This window comes from Candoia aspera, chromosome 1, assembly GCF_035149785.1.
Source record: "Candoia aspera isolate rCanAsp1 chromosome 1, rCanAsp1.hap2, whole genome shotgun sequence".
Classification (NCBI taxonomy): Eukaryota; Metazoa; Chordata; class Lepidosauria; order Squamata; family Boidae; genus Candoia; species Candoia aspera.
This window is the reverse complement of record NC_086153.1, coordinates 198,686,401-198,706,929: the sequence shown is the minus strand read 5'-3', so window position 1 is coordinate 198,706,929 and position 20,529 is coordinate 198,686,401. Positions and strand designations below refer to the sequence as shown.

Here is a 20,529-nt window from a genome sequence, read left to right as displayed (position 1 = left end):
TATCCAAAAGTGGTCATGAGGCAGCCTGTTAATAAGTGCAGTAATATGCAGAGCGCATCGGGTTACTGCATAAAGAAATCCATTTCTACCTTTAGGAACTACTGCTAGGGAGAATCAAGTTCTGTCCCTCCACACATTTCAGCATCCGAGTCAAGAAGTCTAAGCAAACTTCTTGGGGGGGGGGGGTTGTCCCTTAAAATTATGTAATCTGTAAAAGAATACACATAAATTATGCCCACTCCCCCAAAGGAAAAGTTCTCTCCGCTCAAGTTAATGCTACTGCATAATGTTATTGAAGGTGTCCTCGGCCAAAGTTGCTTGAAAACAACGAATCGCTCTGTTTAATATAGACCTAGGAGTAAGGAATAAGGGATAGTGCTGTAAGGTTTGTGAGGAGGAAGGGTAGGATGAGTGCATTATAAAATCTATATACCTATTCCTGAGGTTTTTTAATTCTAGCACGAATTGGAAAAATAGGTTTTTTAATAATTTGTTCCATCCCAGGATGGGGCTCAGTTGCTGAAATTCCATATTTCAGGGAGAGCCATGCTGATCAGATCAGTGTGAGAACATAAGAAGCTTCTTCTGTCTTAAGGGTTATATGCAAGTGCATTCCTAGCTCTATAATGGAAATGCCAGGGCTTCATCTTGGAGATTTCACATGTGAAATAAATGCTTTGCCATTGAGCTTTCTCCCTTTCCTTATTGGTTCATTTCACTACTCCTAAAATGCTTAGCCATACTTTGTTTTAACCATTGTTTATTGAATAAGTAGTATGTGTGTGGGTTGCAAATAATGATCAGATTCACATAACATGCTAACCCAGAACAAATTAGCTACAGTGTGGCTTAAGGTTTATGCGCAAGACAAATGATTGCATGCCTGGATCTGTGTATTCTCAACGGTTCCGTAGGAGGGGATCACCCAGCAGAATACAGCATGGCTTAGTTCAGTGTGCAACCCAGCCATTTTCTGCGTATTGTTTCCATCATTAGTAACCATATTAAATGGTGCAGATAGAACATTGTGTGAACTAAAATACAAAGACTGGGCCAACCAGCTGAACTCTAATTTAAAGACAAGATCACCATGTAAGCAAACTGGGACTTCAGTTTGTTTCATTTATTTAAAAGTGCTTAAAACAAATTGTTAGTGCAGGATTATCATTCAACTATTTTGTTTATTGAGCAGTAGAATGTGTAGATGACGCATATTTCATGCCTTGGGAGCATTAATACTTTGGTTGTAGCTGTCTTGCCCTTATGACAGAGCATAATGAGTATAAATTATCTTGCATTATTTTTCATTAACATTTATCCATACGCATGTTACCTCTGCTGCTGCCAAAGAGGTACAAAAGTCAATTTAAGTTCTTATCTGCTGCCCAAGAGGATTAACTGAAAGAAGAGCCAAACAGTTTTGTAGTTTCATAGTTATCTTTTGTTGATAGTCTCAAATTTGTTTCTTTTTTAAAGCTTCATTTATTTTGGTCTTATGAGTTCTCATTGGGTATTACTGAGCCTCCAGCTTCTTCCTGATGCTTTCCTTCATGTCATGATGCTGCTGTCCTCTCTCATCTTACCGCTAGCCCAACTTGGATTCAAATGCTGCTTCTGTACAAAAAGCATGTACATGAAGGGAAATTATTGCTGTACTATGGACAGTTCCTCATATGCAAATACATGCATATTTACTGAACAGAACAGTTAAGTTCCTCCAGTAGAAATTTGTAGCCACATTCATTCAGTTTCTTATATTGTGTATCATTCTGTATGACTGATGTACAGCTGAGAGAATGGCTTTCCAAAAGGCACCTATGAAAAGCGAACTGCAGACTGTAAAATTTACAGCTAAAAAAAAAAAGATTCTTGGAACCTCTGATCAACAGGCAAAGTTTTAGTGACAGAAAATTGGCTCTTTTGAGTAAATTTTTTTCCCCGGCCCTTAGTCTCTCATAGAAGCCCATCAAGATTTAGGGTTCCACAGAACAGTCTGAAAACCTCTGTTCTAGTCTTTAATCTGTATTGCTCCACATTCTGTCTACCTTAGACAATAGGGGAGTCAGTTGTGGCATTTTACAGAATTAAACAAAAATCATAAAGTTCTGAAAGTTACCAGCTGTATTACTATCATATGTGACCTTATTTTTGTTTTCCTTGCTTTTTGCTCTGTTTTACTCTTGGCCATGATACTGACAAGGTCGTCATAATCCATCCGACAGTTTATATAGCCTCTTTCCTACTTGCATGGAATAAAAAGCATCTGACTAGAAGGGAATACATGGGGCAGGTTGCTTGCTGACTATAATTTTGTTGTCATTTCAAGTATTCCAGTGGTATAATTGATGTGACACGACTGGGCTTTAAACATAATCCCTTAGCTTGTGCTCAGTTTCAGAGTTTGTCTCCCTATCACTCAATCTGAGTAGAGAAGATGTTGTTTTTAAAGTTACATTGTGTGTATATATGTATGTATGTAAACGTAACTATCAAAAGCGGGTAAGAGAGCATGAAACTTAATTTATTTTCTCTCATCACCTTGAAAGATATAGTAATTGGCGTCCTCTTGCAATACTAAACTGAGTTGGTGTGCTGATGGCAGAGCCAGCAGGCGGTTCTTTTTTATTAATATTATAATTAAATAATTTTCTGGAAAAAGGCCAAAAACAGATGCGACTTGATTGTGATGTCTCTGCTGTTCCTTGGTGCAATCACTTGCATTTGCTTCAGAGAATTGACTTTGCTGTCTTGTTTTTACAGGTTGTTATCGATGCCTTCAGATTAATCAATGCTAATATGATGGTCTTAGGACATGAACCAAGACAAACAACTTCAAATCTGGGTCACTTAAACAAGCCGTCTATCCAGGTATTTAATATTAATGTACTCACTTTGAATGTAGCTTAGAGAGAGAGAGAGAGTGTACAGAGAGACATGCACAAAATTTAATCTGACATAAATTTGCCTTATATGATACATGTAAGACAAATTTAGATCTAGTGATTACTTCTTGAATTTTTAGTCATTTTGTATGGCGTGAAGATGTTAGTAATGCATGCTACCCTTTTACTATTGCTACGTCCTGATAAAATGTGCTGCTATTTTAGAAATTGTTTGCGGATTTTTTTCTAAGCTGTTCAGATCATTCTGTATGCATGTTGGAGACCGTTACGTCATGGGGAGGGCAGTGCCTCACTGATGCGTCTGGGTTCTCTTACTGTAGGCCTGTACTTTCCTTATGGGTACAGAGGTCGCCAGGGCAGTTCAGGTAATTTCTTGGAAAACAGACACACTGACTGCAGGGCATCTGCGCCACAGTATGCCTTCATTTTGGAAGATGTCTGTTCCTTTCCTCCCAGATGCTTTGCTCATGGTGGCCTTGAGCGCTGGCAGGGGGCTTGTGTGCTCTCCTTCCATATTCTTATAGACCATGGGTGGTATTCACCAATAACTTTGTATGCATGGTAACAGATCCAGAAGCCCACTCATAGTATTGGGAAGAATCCTAAAAACTATTTCAGAATTAATTACTTAAGTATAGTTTATTTCTTTTAGTGGAGCTACATCCGTGAAATATGCATAGGATCGCAACTTACTGTTCTTAAAAGATATTTACTAATAAGTAAATATATAATATTGTAATAAATAATACCTATTTCCTAAATAAATAAGTTGGAAACTCAAGACTGCAGGTCAGATTGGATGAAATCCCTGAAGGAATAAAATGCCATGTTGTTATCAGTTGACTCCATGTTTCCTTTTTAGAGATGTCGATTTTCAAATTCTCAATTTCATTCTTAGAAATGTGAGGCAGCCATCAAGCACGTGTTCCCATTCCATAGTCCCCTGCAGATGAATTCTACATTCTTTATTTACAGTTAAAGATTATAATAGTACTGGTCTTAATTGCAAGCAATGCCTCTCATATTCCCCACTGGTCCAGGTTTTAAGATGACTTAACTAACCTTAGAGGGCACAGCTTTGTCTTAGCTGTAGTGAAGTTTAGCATGGATGCATCTGCATCCTCTGGTTGAGCTGAGAGTAAGGGAATTTGTTCTGGGGACTTGCTAGAAGAAAAGAGGATGTAATCATGCAGCTTGTTTTGTAGGTTTCAGGCCAAGCTACTAAATTACCCTTATAATTAACACTGAATGTGAGATCTACTTATCCATGGTAAGAGTTGGATATAAACAGACTTCCATGCAGAAAGCATTTTGTTTCTTAAGCAAGCATTCCCCCATGAATGATTATTGCTTTGTCATTATCATTGTCCTGCACTAAAGATAATACTGCAAAAAATATAATTTTTCTTTTAAAATGAATTTTAAAAGTCCCCGTTAGTTGCCACCAGAAGTCTAATTATTTCTCTGAAGATTAATTACAGGCCCTCTATTAGCAACACATGCTGCAAACACAGTACTTGTAGTTGAAAACAGCAAGTACTACTGTTGAGCTCCAGTTTTTGTTCTTATCTTGGCAGTCTTATCCATTAATAGTTTATACTCCTCATATTTCAAAATCTGTATGGACTTCATGATTGATTATTTGCAGATTTCCCTAATAAAATAGAACAACCTTTTTCAAGACCAAGGAATTTCTATTTAATAAGAATGAATGAAATTACTCTTGATTAGAATTGGTACAAACTACAAAGCATAATGAGTATGGAAGAACCCTCTCATGTTTTTGATTGGGTGCAGGCAAGCCTGTGCTTGTATGTTTCTAGAGAATATATTACTGGGCCTTTCAAGGCAGTATGTAATGACCTCTTATGCAAACCCCACGGTATTGTGCTGCTTCCTAATTTTTCTATTTTTTATTATTTGCTTTTGGAAAGTTAAGAAGTATTTTACTTTCAGTTCAGCTATTAGAAGTATAGCCAGCCTGTAGGATTGCTTATTGCTCGTGCCAGGTATAACCCTGGCTTGCTGTACAGTGTATTTAAACATTTCCTTTAAAATTACACGAATTAACATATCCCATTTGTTAGGAAAAGAACTATCAAAAAGGGATCTGCATATTGTTTGATAATATCTCTTTTCATATAAGATGTAATACAGCTACTTCCACTACCAAAGAGGTAGGCTGCTGTTTGACAGCTGAGGTCTCTTCAGCTGCAGAAACTGTAGCAACAGAATGGAAGTTTTACTAGCCGTATTCAGTTGAGAATTTAATTCTGCTTTGTACACATGTGACTTTTTTGGGTCCCAATCAGAAATAGTTCTGTGCATTTATTTAACTTGGTTTGAAATAGGGATTTAAATCAGAGTTGAATTGTGGCAGAAATTCAAATTCTTGCTCTTTGGGCTGTAAACATTTTAAAAGGTTTTGCATTAAATGCTCCACAATTAATATCTGTGACAAATTTATTTATTTGTTCCGCACCATTTATATGCCACCTCTACTGTAGATTCATACCACAAAACAATTTAAATCTGTTTAAATAAGTTAAAGCCATTTATTAGGGCAAAGATTAATTATACTGTATGCCAAGCTATTATTTTAAAAAGTATCTCTACCCTGTTGTATATTTATTCCCCTGCCATTGAAAATGTGTGTCAGCTTTTGATGAGTTTGCAATACTAGAAGACCTAGATACATTTAAGTAGCTGGGTATTTTCAAAAAAGTTCAAATAACTCACAGCTTGAATGCAATGTTTGAAGATACTATTCTGTTTTCTTTGGCAGAAATGATCAGGCGCATTTCAGTAATGCATTTTAAAACATTATCTTCCTAGGCTTTAATCCATGGGCTAAACAGACATTACTATTCCATTACTATCAACTACAGGAAGAATGAATTAGAACAGAAGGCAAGTTCTGTTTTTCCTAGAATATTTTCAGTTATTAACAACAACAAAATATCTTTGTCACTTCGATTCTTTATCTCAGCAGGGGCATTTTTCTGACCAAGAGCTACAGCGGATGGGGTAATATTGGGCTACAATTTGGGTTTTTTTTAATTACCTTAAGGTATTTTTCTTTTGTCTCTGTGTTTTTTTAAATTATTATATTGAACCTGTTTTAGGGATTACACTGCCATTTTTGTGTACTCCTCTCCAGTGAGTAGGAAACTGCTATTGAAATTCAGCAACCGTAATTGGAGGGACTCTGGGTGGTCCAGTAAGGCGGGGTCTCCGTTTCTGTCTAATGTCTATAGCTGATCCATTGTCACACCAAATAAAGTCTCAGTGTGAACTCTTGGTAGAAAGCATCATTTCTTCCAGAAGGAATCTGCATGCATAAGTAGTGAATGTGCTAGTAAATAAGTGGTTGGCAAAAATCAGTCTGATTTAGACAATTTATGAACATCTTTGTTTAAATTATGATAAAAATATGGCTATTCTATTTTTAAAGCTACATGTTTCTGAAAGCTATTTTCTGTTTCTGTAGTGCTATTACAATGAATCTGTTAATTTTCTTGCCTTTGTTTGTTTGTTTGTTTATTTATTTATTTATTAAAGCATATACACTCTTTTCTTACATAGCTCAAGCCTGCTTACACAATTCAAGTTACCAAGCCAGTTTATCCCTATAATCCATCCAAAAATAATTCAGCTATTCTTGAATATTTACAACCAACAAAACATATGAACAGCAGCAATTGATTGAAGATTTATTCTGTAAAGCGTGTTAGGTACAGTTTACAGGCCTTCTTGAACACTTGCATGTCTGAGTCCTTGTAGCTTTGCTCAAGGAATTTCTTGTATAACATCAGGGCTACCAGTAACATTCTTTAAAAAAATAAGATTAGGGTTTTTGTTTCATTCTCTGAGGTAAGTTCTGGGAAGGGTTGTTAGACCAGCCACATATAAGAAATTGTGTTCACATGTTATGACTACAGGCATACTTTTCTATCTACAATTCCAATAGTATTATTAAAAACATAACTCTGTATACTTTTTTCCAAGTTTGCTAATTCTTCCCAAATGCAGACATTTTAGTTTTTATGCCCACAACAGATTCCATCTGTTCATGATTAAAGTTGATTTTAGAGACATCGTAACTGTTTAGATATCTTTCCATGCTAATTATCTTTATTAGAGGATGTAGACATTAACTAAGGTCATTGTTCCGTCATAAGTGTTCAGTAATGTTCTTGAAGGTGACAGATTCAAACAGAAAGCAGTCTTCTCACTGGGAGCTCAATTGGGCTTGCAAGAATCAAGAGATAAGGTCTTTGCTGCCTCAAATTCTCGCTGCTGTAGTAAACACCGGAGGGCAATTTTGATGAAGTAGGAAACAGCTGTGTGAGCTTAGATGCTCTATGTGATATACCTGCACTTTCAAGACATGAAAAAACGACATTTGAACTGGTTCTTTTGCATCTTGGTTTGTACAGCGCACCTTTTTTTCCCTGCATTCTGGAGGTTGGGCTTTAAAATTAACCTATGGAAATGCTACTTTGGTTCATTGCACTGCAGACACTTTTGTAAAGGTGATAACAGTAATTGTCAAGTGTGATAAAAAAGGGGTTTAAGAAATGAAGACTATTTTCATTAACTTATGCGGCCTTTGCCCAGTGTCCTGGCATCCATTTTTCCTATACCTTCCTTGTCTGTATTCATGATTTCATACTCAAGGCTGAGAATAGGACTTCTGCCGTTTTAACACCAATTATTTATTGGAAGCTGATAGTCTGGCAAAAGGCCTAAAACCACATGAACCCAAACATGTTTTAGCACTCAATCATGTCTTCATAAATCCCCCTATGAGTGTGGGTTCAAATTTCACAGTGACCTTACAGAGCAAACAATTTTTATCTTATCAGATGGACTCAGAGGGAATAGAAATTCAAGTCTATGATGAGCTAATCTATGAGGCAGAAAAGTTATCTGAGGTAGCCTATGTAATTTGGGCTTGACACCAGTTTTCTAAATCTAAACTCTCCCACACTAGAAATTTTTGTGTCTCTTTGTATTTGTTATGATAAAGCATAATTGACCTAAGTTTAGCTCCATATTCTGCCTTCTGTGGACAAAATGCTTCTGATATGGCACTGGAATTTTGTTCTCCTTGAAATGAAGGATTCAGCATTCTTTGTAGATTTCCTGTTGTTGTGCCATGTTTTCCCCCACGCCTCTACTGTAAAGAATCTCTAAAAGGGAGGAATCTCTAAAAAAGAGTGGGCGTTCTTGCCGGGGGTTAGAAAGGAAAGAAAATTATTGAATATTCCCTCCCCATCTTTTTTTTCCCTGTTCTGGATTAGAACTCATCTTAAGAAATGCTTGCATCGTTAACAAAGAAATTAGGTCTAACCCAATGGAAATTTGTGATTTCTCATCTGTCCTCCTAATACCACTGTCATGTTCAAAATATATAGCATACGTGATTTTCCTGTATAAGCCACAAGTACAGTTATTTTACCATTTGCCCGTTATTCTTTTTTGTTCTTTTTTCTTTTGGGTAGATGTTACTGAATTTACATAAGAAAAGTTGGATGGAAGGTTTAACTCTTCAGGACTACAGCGAGCACTGTAAACTCAATGAAACAGTGGTAAAGGAAATGCTGGAACTAGCAAAGAACTATAACAAGGTACCATGTTGGGCCTTTGCCAGACAATTACTTGACAATATGATTTGTCAGAATAGCCTCCGGAAGTACTGATTCAAAAATTGACTCCAGTGTAATGTGGAGAAAAGGAAATACCCAACCTTGAAAAAACAAAATGGCATTAATAATTTCAAGAAATTAGCACAACCTGCTTGGGAGACAGACAGACCTTGCCTTTTACTTTTTTGAAAACTTGGGTCAGAGCTCCAGTCACAGCAAAAAAATGCTGAATTCTGTAAAAAGATGTGCAGGCCAAGAGTAATGAAAGGGCTTCTTGCTCATGTTGTCTGAGGAACTTCTGTTAAGAGTCAGTGACATTTGTATAGTCCATGTTATTTCTGGTTTTGTTCCTGATTTTTCCAGTCTCTTCATTGTATTGCGAAGATACGTTGCTCTGACAAAATCAGTATTAACCACATCCACCGAGCACTTTTAAAAATAATTCAAGTAATATTGAGGAAGGCATTGACTTCTGTCCTGATATACTAGTTAGTGCCTTTGTTAGATCACAAGAGTGAGGTTTTTTTAATATGTGGCCCTTAAAATAATAATAAAGCTTCAGCTTCAGTGGAAAAAGACAAACGTTTACATTTTAAGAGGTTTTTGAAATAGTAAGATACTAAATGCCAACCTTTTCTACATTTGTTTTACAGGCCGTGGAGGAAGAGGATAAAATGACACCTGAACAGCTGGCAATAAAAAATGTTGGCAAGCAGGTGAGGAATTATATTGGCATGAAAAAAAAATTATTTGTGTGTTTATTTAGTCATATGTGGATGATTTTTTTCTTCTTAATTCTCTATAAGAGCCATTTATTTCTACTATAACAAATTAAAGTCTCTGACTTAAAATTATATCAACAATGGACATAAAATTGACATTTGACATCTGCCACTGTTTCATATACAGGTAATCCTCATTTAGTGACCTTAATTGGGACAAACAACTTGGTCATTAAGCAAAGCAGTCATTAAGTAGAACTGCAACTGTGCTCATGATTTTACTTCAGCTTTCCTTTGCTTTACAGACCTGCGAAGGTCGTAAATGTGAGGATTGGTTGTAAGGTTACTTTTTCATCACTGTTGTAACTGTGAAAAGTCGTTAAATGAGGAGTACCTGTAAAGTAGTTTTTTTTCTTCAATAAACCATCTTTTATCCCTAGCCTTACCTATAGTGTGTTTCCTCTAGTATTCAGGATCTCTTAGTAATAATGTTGTAATCAAGAATGTTAAAACTGATACCTAATGGACCTGAACAACCTGGTTTTCCTTTTAATTTTAAGGCAATAATTTGGGATTATTGGCATAATAGAAACAACTAGGCTTGGATCCAAATACATAGTCCAGTGGAGCTTAGGACCTCTATTGCACAAGCAGCAGCCTCTGTATCAAGCAGCTTGGTTGGAACCCAGAATCTCCCCATGGCTTTCATTTAAATTCATTATGAGGAAGTCACAGTTTCTCTTACATACCTTTTTGTACTGCTGCCTGCTGTGGTGTGTTAAAAGGAAAATCTCTGGATTGCAACTTTATAATTCCGTTTTGAAATAAAAATCAGTGTTACAGTGGATGGCTGGAGGCTGGGTTATATATCAAAAAACTGCCATTTAAATATTACCTCAGTTTTAAATTGATCAGATGATCTTAACATGCTCAGTTGTGTCTCTGCTCTTTTCCTTGGGGTAGTATTGACTCCCATAACTCCTTCAAGCACATTTACTTGGAAGTGAGTGTAATGTTGTATGTGCACTCCAGCATGTCTAGGTTCAGAAGGACACTTGTCTAAGAAATCAGCTAAATGTACTCTACTTGAATCTATTTTGGTCAGTTTAGGAGGGCAGCATTGTTGAACTACAGCTTCATCTCCAAGCTCTAAAATAAACCACCTCAAGAAATACTTGATCTCTGTTTTGGAAAAGGAAGTCAAGACTTTTCCTTTTGAATTTGTGAAAGATTATTTCGCTACTGTTTTAATTGTGTTTTTATTGTTCAATATTCTGTTTTGCCTGTTAACTGCCTTGAATGCTCTCAGGTAGAAAGATTTAAATAACAATAAACTTCCAGCAGCCCTAAGCCGCATAGCTAGCTATGAGAGCTACTGGGGGATGCAGCTCAGCAGTCTCTGCACTCCTGCAGAACAATATTGTGGGAAGAGAAAATTCCTAAGGATCACAGAATATGTAGTTTTTTTATAGTTCTGAAATTTAGCAATACTATTAGATACAATCTGAATTATTGCAGATATTAAGGTCAAAAATTGCCAGTATCAGCTTTAGTTACCTGGATCATGAAACAACAACATGAAGTTAGAGAAGAAAGTGCTTAATGGCTTTTATCTTGTCTGATCCCTTTGAAATGAATTGGGCTTTTCCTGAAAGCTTTGCCTCAGATGATGATGATGATGATAATAATAATAATAATAGCAGCTATGTAAGATGCCTGGTAAATAGCATTCAAGAAAGCATGACCAAAGATTCAGATCCGGTGAGGAATCCTTATTCTAAGCTAACCCATTCCTTAATGAAGCCATATTAACCAATCCAAACATGGACATACTTTTTTTTAACTCCAGTAGCAAACTATGCATAAATTAACATTTTCTAAAAATAACATTATAGTAGCAAGTCAGGTTTTCTATTTCAATATAGAGAGTTTTTTTTCTTATGTGTATTTTATGGTTTGTTTTCATTTACTTAATTGGAAAGTGCTCTTGTTTTCAGTGAGGATATCTTAAAATAACATGGGATGAAATCCCAGTTCCATTGGAAGCAAATGGCAAAGCTCCCATTGATTTCATTAATGAACTTGATAAATAAAAAGAGTGTTATGATGGAGTTAGTATTTAAATTGACTTGTAACTTACAAATGCAGTACATATATAAATAGTTAAATATAGTATACTGTATGTAAGATGTATACATCATTGTTACTTCTGAATCATCATGTAAAGATAAATAATGTGCATTAGATTTGGCCCTATACTTACAAGATAGCTTTGGTTTTCCGGAAGAATAGCTTGTAACATGACTTGGGTATTTTGAAAGTCTATTTCAGTCAAGCTCGTGGCTTCAGTCAACTATCAGTACACTAATGATGAAGATGTGATAAGATCCTTCATTATGTTTATGATCCAAACTCTGTATTATAAACCACTAGGAGCTCTCTGAGCTGGGCAGTATAAAAATACTTGCACAGTATAAAATAATTTGTTTGCTGGCTAATACTTTTCATAACTTTGCACCACCATCTCTGATTCAGTATTACAGCCATAAATGGAAAATTCCTATATATAGTATACATTGTGAAAAGGCTATTTGTACTGGATTCATAGGGTAGGGTGTTTGATCAGCGGGATTCAAGGCAGTTTAGGTTATGAGGTCTATTTTATATTTTTTAATAACCTGAGATCCACAAAGTGGAGCCAGATGCAACATGGTAGCCACATTAGCTACATCCCATGAGCTGTATACCAGGGTAATGTATAAAATACACACATTTGAGTTACCACAAATCAGAGATTCCTGTAGTCTGATTTAGGACAGGGCCAAGAACTCTTTGTTGTTTTTATTTACAAATCTCAAAATCCTTACAAATCAACTGCAGATCATCCAGTGATCTATTATTGGAACCTATCCCTAATTCAAGTTTCAGGAAATCTGTATACCTGTTCCTGTGATCCAGAATGCCAGCGTTTTTGGATTTAGCTTAGTCTAGGAGGATTTATCTCTATGTGTCCATTGATGGCTGATTTGTCTGAACGCCAAGCTTCCAGGAATTCCCTAGCATTTTTGGATTTAGCTTGGTCTAGGATAGGGAATTCCTGGAAGTTTGGCATTCAGACAAATCAGCCATCAGTAGACCCAGAGATAAACCACATTCACACACCATTCAAAAGAGACAATAAAGAAACTAAGAAGGAAACAAAAAGACCAGAACACATCCTCTCTAGCAACCAACACCCAGATAAGTGGGGATTAACACCAGGCAAACAGTCAAGAAGGAAACAGTACGCTAATCAAAGAACTACCAAAGAGAAAACCACACCCCCACCAACACTGGCAGGGCAAGCTATTGTATATAAACAGGAAGCCAACCCCACACTCACCAGCACTGATGATGTTACCTAGTTGGGTGATTAAATGTCTGCAAGCAAGCAACCAAGCTCAGAGAGCACCAAGGACTCCACAGTATTTCTATCTGATAATTTTAAATGACCAAGAAAGTACTGTGGTTGGCAGTATAACACGTTTAATAAATAACTATAACATAGAAGGAAATGTAAATCCAGCAGTTGTTCAAAATCCCAGTTTTATGTCAATACTGAGACAGTATTTGGGCAGATATAAACAGTATGCAGCCTTGGGCAGTCTTAACAGCTCATAATTTCACCAAGATTTTTATTAGATACTAATTCAGATTGCTTGCATAATAGGACTCTGAACTTTAATTGCTTCTTAACTGTATCAGTTCTGCATTAAATGGAAACAATCATTTGTAAATGTGATATTTCAATAATACTTATAAACGATCTTTTAAAATTATATTTTAGGATCCTAAACGTCATTTAGAAGAACACGTGGATGTGCTGATGACTTGCAACATTGTCCAGTGTTTAGCAGCAATGTTGGATACCGTTGTATTTAAATAATGACTTACTCATAAATGTTATTTCCTGACTATAAGCATCCATTGTTTAAAGCACTGAGGCTAAGATATATTTGGATGTCAGAGACATCTGGCATCATTTGCAGTCTAAGAGCATCACTCTAACATCTTTCCATCTCTGTTGTGCAATTACTTTGAATATTTTTTAAATGCAAGATCTCTGCAGATTCTAAAACAATTCAAAACTAAGTTTAAAAAGTGTATTTTCATTTTAATATTTTGAAGATAATTGGCAGCATATATATGTAAGTTAATTATTACTATGTGGCTTTTAAAAAATCTGTTAACCTACTTAGTGTTTTGCTGACGTTGTGACTGGGAAAGAACTGTCAATTATTGACAGTACTGTATAAAACTTAGCAAGGAGAGAAATGCCTTTCAGTAAGCTGATGATCTTTGAAGACCTGTGCCATGGACATGATTTTTTTTCAAAAACCTGTTCAGATTACAGATCCCTTTTATATGAATAATGGTTAAGTCCCACAGTATTTTTACCAGCTTGGACTCAACCTTGAAATACAAGAAATAAAGCAAAAAATGCTCATAGACAAATGCAAAGCACTTCCCATGACTGACTATAGTGTTTGCTTCTAAAAGCTCCAGGATTGAAGCTTTTCGAGTCAGAGGGATATGACTTCAAGTAGGCCTAAACCTGTTCCTGCTGCCTTTAACTATGGATCAGGACTGTTCACCACCATAAGTAGGGTAGAATTGCATAAGGTTTTAAAGATAACTTGAGATTGTCTGGCTCTGACCCAATAAAATATTAATTATTGAAAGTGGTAATAACTAACATTAATTTGACACATTTGAGCAATACTTGTAGACAAGGAGCAATGAGTTCCTTATGAAGATGAGCCGCAAGTGCTATTAATCTTGCCAAAATGCCAATGAAAACCTGGTCATAGAACCTTCTAGCTATAATGATATTTCTGTAAGTTCCACATCTGCTTTGGCAAGCATAGAAGTCAGTAGAATTCCCAAGAAGTACAATTTTCTGTCCCTGTCCCCAACTTTCCTCCCGCCATACAGCTGTAAAGAGCTCTCCGAGTGTATGAACAAAGCTCAGAAGATAATGAAAGCCTCCGTCCACCATCTGAAAAATAACAAACCCATTACAGACACACAGTCATCGAAATACGGATATTATTTCTCAACCTACTCTGTAAATACCATTGAAATGCATGATGAGACATCAAATTACAATTTATTTTAGGTTTTTTCTTTTTAACTGAAAAATAGACATTTATTGAAAGAAAGCTGGAGGGCTTTTCAACATTATGTACACACAACTAAAGTATAAGAAAAAGAAACCATTGACTGCTTCACAAGATACTGCTATGAAAACCAATTTTTAATTTGTAAATGAAATACGAGTTTATAAATGAATAAAGGAATATCAATTGCTAATAAATATCCTGGGTCTTATTTTTTTTAATTTGTATAAGTGATAAGTTTAACCATCACATTACTTTAACACAACATTAAAAAAAACTAATATATAATGGTTTATTCGCTGTGTCCACTATATGCTGAAGTTCAGGTATACATCAACAGAAATCTTATACAGTACAAGAGCTCAAAAACATTTCCAAGATAAGGCTTTTCTCTTTGGAATACTTTAAATTTGAAATATTTTACTTTATAAAAGAAATATCAATCTAGGTAAGCACTGAGCAGAATTTCCAATAGTCATGGAGTGAAATATCAATATCCTGCAATGCTTTCTAGCTAATTAACACTTCCTTGAGGATAGGAAATGTTACCCCCTGCCTAAAGGAGGCAGTTATTAGACTTACTTTTTTTTATTTTCTTTTTTAGAAATCCTCCCTTGATCCAGCAGATCTGTGCAATTATAGACTAGTCTCAAGATATTTCATTACTGAAAAAGGTGATCATAAAGTGATGACCTCACAGCTCCAGGTGCATCTGGATTAAACTGATTATCTGGACCAATTTTAATTACACTTTCAACTGGTATATGGTATTAAAAATGTTTTGATCATCTAAGTGATCACCCATACTGAAACTGGACAGTGCGGAGTGTAGTCTTGCTAAATCTTGAGCATCAGGTTTTTTTATATACCATCCATCATACTATTCTGGATAGTCTGGCAGGATTAGGCCTTTAGGATACTATTTTATAGTTCTGCTCCTTCCTCTATCTGGGATGCTGACCTGCAGCGTTCCCCACTGACATGAAAAGTCTGGGGAAGATCCTTAGTGTTCAGTGTGCCAAAGCAGTCTGTTTCTTGAACATTGCCTTAGTTTGCTAATGGGCTAGCTGAGGGAGAAGTAGCTGAAATTAAATCCAGGATGGTGGTGCTGCTAATAATAGAAATTGGGACACTGAAATTCAACCTGTTTTGGGATGAATTGCACTTCCCTTTAAAACAGGACTATAGACTACATGTGGCACTTCAACTTCAGTTGTCACTGATTTGCAGTTGCCAGCTGTGGCAAAGAGTGTGTGTGTGTGAAATTATGGCCAACAGTCAGCCGCAATCATTCCTTAGTCAGATTGGGCAGCAATTTCCCATGGAGTGCTTATATCCTGTCTTGACCACTACAAAATGTTCTGTGTGTCTGTCTTTGAAAATACCCTGAAATTGCAATTAGTGCAAATGCAGCAACAAAGTGGACAAAATGCAGTAATCATGTGACACCTGCATTAAAAAATCAGCTCTGATAGCTAGTTGATTACTGAGTACAGTATAAGATATTTATCTATCTATTTAATTTAGTCACCACCCATCCCACTCAAAGAGCGACTCTGGGCAGTTTACAATAAAAGCAGAATAGTCATTAAAATACAATAAAAACAATGTTCTTAATATTGACTGATCAAACAACAGAACAGAATCTGACCATCTAATGGAATAGCTCAGACTTGTCTTGCTGCTAATATCAGCAGGAGTAAACGTGAAGGTGCTCCCACCTAGCATTTCACAAATCTGTCAAGATGCATCCCATTTACCATTTTTTAAAATAGGTTTTAGTATTAATTGAATAACAGTTTGTATTTTAATTTAAACTTCGTTAAGTCACTTTGAGCAGAAAGGTGAGGTATAAAAAGGCCTCCAGCAGCAACAGTTCTCCATACCACTGGATTAAGGCTGAGAAAGTGGGACTGCCCCTGTGCAATGGCTGTTCCACTTAGCACTCCATCACACACACGTTTCTGTTGTGCAATTCATCTTCATCTACAAGTCATCTGCAAATTATCTCAGTCCAAACCTAATTCATTGAGTCCTGTGGCAATGGGTGAGTGGCAAAGCAACAGGTGGAGATGACCACTGACAGTTGTAGTCTCAAGCCTACCCATGGGCAGCCCTTGGACCGGTGGTCATTTGTGTCAGTACCCAGGGCAACAGAGATGTCTGGCAGCATCCAGAGCAACTTGGCAGCCCTTCTAGGATAGCACTGCCCACGCTCACACGAGGGAGGGGGTTAGAAAAGGTATCCTAAACATGGCCTGCCCGACAACATCTGACTAGCTAACCACAGCTGGCAGATCATCTCCTTAGCAGTTGAGCAAGAAAAACGAACCAAAGAAAACTCATTTTCAGAGTCTGGAATGTCCATACGTTGCTGGATAGAGACAAGGTGTCAAGGCCTGAAAGACAAACAGCACTCACAGCAGCCAAACTTCGCCATTATAGCATTGACACTGCTGCACTCAGTGAGACCAGGCTGGCAGACGAGGGTTCATTACAGGAAGCAGAGAGTGGATATATGTTCTTTTGGAAAGGGAAACCACAGATTGACAGGACTCAATTTGTTTTTGCAATCAAAACTGCTCTGCTGAAGAACATCTCTACCCACTGGAATAAATGAATGCATTATGAAGTTCCACTTCCCTCTCAGTAAGTCCTGGTATATCACCACTGTCAGAGCCTACGCATCAACTCTCTCAAGTCCAGATGAAGACAAGGAATATTTCTATGAGGACCTGGACCAGATTATTTGAACAACCCCTGCCAGCGATAAACTCATCATTCTGGGCAACTTCAATGCTCAAGTGGGGGCAGACAATGACAACTGGGATGGAGTCCTTGGGAGACACAAGGTGCGAAAACTAAATAGCAACTGCCTGCTCCTTCTAAGCAAATGTGCTGAGCACAACCTGTGCATCACTGACACAATGTTCAGACTTGCAAACAAGTACAGAACTACCTGGATGCATCCCAGGTCCAAACACTGGCACCTATTTGACTATGTCATAGTACGTCAGCACAGCCTTAAAAGACATCACCGTCACCTGCGCCATGCGAGGTGCTGAGTGATGGGCAGATCACAGGCTAGTCCAGTCGGTCCTCAACCTGCACATAGCCCCTTTACATGGTAAGCAACCAAGGACTGAGAAAGTCATTCAACATCGGCAGATTGCAAGACCTAGGCCAAGTCCAATGCTTCCAAGATATACTTAATGAAGAATTATCTGGCAATATACTGCTTGTAGAAACCTGTTCTGAAAAGTGGATGCAGTTTAAAGATGTCATCACACAGACTGCAACAACTGTACTTGGACTGAAAACCTGGGTGCATCAAGACTGGTTTGATGAAAACCATAAGACCATTTCAGTAGCCCTCCATGTCAAGAACAAAGCCTATGCAGACTGGCAGAACGATCCATCATCTGTCTCAAAGAACGACAAGTTTAAGCACCTGCAGTCCAAAGCACAGACAGAACTGCAAGAAATGCAGGACAAGTGGTGGCAGAGAAAGGCTGAGCAGGTGGAACGCTATGCAGACATGCATGCCACCAGAGTTCTTCAGTGCCATAAAGTCAGTTTATGGTCCTTCAAGATCAGGATGCTCCCCCTTGCTGTCATCTGATGGGTGGAGCCTGATCAAAGACCAGGAAGGACTGAAAAACCGCTCAGCTGAACACTTTCCCAACCTACTCAATCGGCCGTCCACAGTTGATCATGATGTCATACAGCAGATTCCTCAGCTGCCAGTCTTGGATGCCCTATACCTGCCTCCCTCTACTGATGAGATCAAGAAAGCGATCTCACAGATGAACTCAAATAAAGCAACAGGGCAGGATGGCATTCTTGATGAGATCTACAAAGCTAGACCCAAATGCCTTACAGGTGTTCCAAGACATCTTGGAAGACATTTAGTCCACAGAGGAGATGCCTGACGACCTCCACAATGCCCTCATTGTTGCTCTCTATAAAAATAAGGGAAGCAGATCAGACTGTGGAAACTACAGAGGTATCTCACTGCTGTCCATCGCAGGCAAGACCTTTGCCTGCTTCCTCCTGAAGAGACTTGTCACTGTCTTGGAAAGGAACCTCCCAGAGGCGCAGTGTGGCTCTTGGCCAAATCAGAGTTCAGCAGACATGATACTTGCCATGAGGCAAGTCCAGGAGAAGTGCATCAAGCAGAACAAGCCTCTTTACTCTGTCTTCATTGACCTGACAAAGGCATTTGACACTGTAAACAGGGAGGCTCTCTGGATCATCCCGAGACCTTATGGATGCCTGAGGAAATTCGTGAAGTTGATTCAGCTACTCCAAAATGGAATGACAGGACAGGTTCTTTACAATGGTGATACATCAGCTGCATCTGCCATTTCCAATGGGGTAAAACAGGGTTGTGTGCTAGCCCCGGTCCTGTTCAATCTGTTCTTTGCTTGCATGTTGTCACGTGCTGTCCAGGGTCTGAAGGAGGGAGCGTACATCAGATACCAATTGACAGCTCTCTCTTTGACCTTCGCCGCTTGAAAGCACAGATGAAGTGCTTCCATACGGTCATTCAAAAAACCCTCTTTGCTGATTTTATTTATTTATTCAAATTTCTATCACCACCCATCTCCCCCAAACAGGGGGACTCTGCTCTCCTGGTGCACAAAGACAGTAATCTACTGTATAGTTGATGCTGAACAAATTCTCAGACACTGCAATGCTCTTCATCCTGACTATCAACCTGAATAAGACCAAAGTACTTTACCAGCCCATGCCAAATACCAACCCTGTAGAACCAAAAATCACTGTCGACGACACGCAGCTGACAAATGTGAACAGCTTCAAATACTTGGGAAGCATCATCTTGAGTGATGGGTCTTTAGACAAAGAAATTGACTCCAGGATCAGCAAGGCCAGTCAGGCACTGGGGCAGCTGTGTACATAGTGCTCAGTCAACACAACATCTGTATTTCCATGAAGCTGAAAGCCTACAGAGCTGTGGTTATCCCTTCTCTCCTGTATGGTTGTGAGTCCTGGACTCTGTACCAAAGGCACATCAAACAACTGGAGAAATTTCACATGCACACTCTCCGCTCCATCCTCAGCTTTCATTGGCAAGACCATATCTCCAACCTGGAGATTTTGGATGGTGCAAAGTCCACCAGCATTGAGTCCCTGATTATCAGAGCCCAAATGCAATGGGTGGGACACGTCATCAGAATGGATGACCATCGTATGCCTCACCAGTTGCTCTATAGTGTACTGGAATCTGGGAAGAGACCTTGAGGTCAACCATGCAAGCACTACAAAGACACAGTGAAAGAAACCCTATGCCACTGTGACATCCAGCCAAGGGAACTAGTAGTTGCAGCTGCTGGCAGAACTGCTGGTGAGCCCTGTCCTATGAAGCCTCCACCAGCCTTGAAGGCAGCCACTGCCAAAAACTGATAGAAATCCGTGAGCAGTGTTACAGAATAACACCAACAGTTACTACAACAATGGACATCCAGTGCCCCCAGTGTGCTAGACTCTGCACTTCCAGACTGGGACTGCAGAGCCACCTCTCTGTCCACAGATGAACTGCACAACAGCATGTCTTCTTTGGGCCCGAAGGACATGCACACACACATTTTACAGGATGTATACACACATGTATACATGCACACACACATTTTACAGGATGCTAAATCATATACACATGTTTTATAAGATGTTAAATTTGTTTTAACCTTTGTTATTGTTCCTAATGCATGGTGGCAGCATAGTACACTCCAGATATTTCTGACTGGCCTTGCTGGATGGGCCTGATTAGAGTTGTAGCTGAACACATCTAGAGAGGTCTGAGTGCGAGTGATTGCACACATACCTGTTTTAAAGTTAAACTGATTATACATACTGTAATGTATACGGTGAGACATATAATGTATACAGTGAGATCAACTTATCCATTCCTTAGATTTGTTTGGAAATTCTTTAGTGTTCTCTGCAAATAAGAGGAGATATGCTCTCCTTTGCATTTTTCTCATTACCAAGGAAAAAGGAACTACCAAGGAGGAAACCACACCCCCACCAACATTGGCAGGGCAAGCTACTGTATATAAACAGGGAGCAAACC

General features: G+C 38.2%; 1 protein-coding gene across 2 annotated transcripts in view; it reads left to right on the top strand.

The window, feature by feature from the left end:
* The window catches only part of PSMD14 (proteasome 26S subunit, non-ATPase 14), a 59,469-nt gene extending 44,837 nt beyond the window's left edge, over nt 1–14,632 (top strand). For both annotated transcript variants that reach the window (XM_063318299.1, XM_063318300.1), the window contains 5 exons: nt 2,761–2,868; nt 5,739–5,813; nt 8,411–8,536; nt 9,208–9,270; nt 13,103–14,632. In XM_063318299.1, the coding sequence (XP_063174369.1) occupies nt 2,761–2,868; nt 5,739–5,813; nt 8,411–8,536; nt 9,208–9,270; nt 13,103–13,201 (471 nt within the window). In that variant the 3' untranslated portion in view covers nt 13,202–14,632. The remainder of the gene's footprint in view (nt 1–2,760; nt 2,869–5,738; nt 5,814–8,410; nt 8,537–9,207; nt 9,271–13,102) is intronic.
* Nucleotides 14,633–20,529: the final 5,897 nt, after the last annotated feature.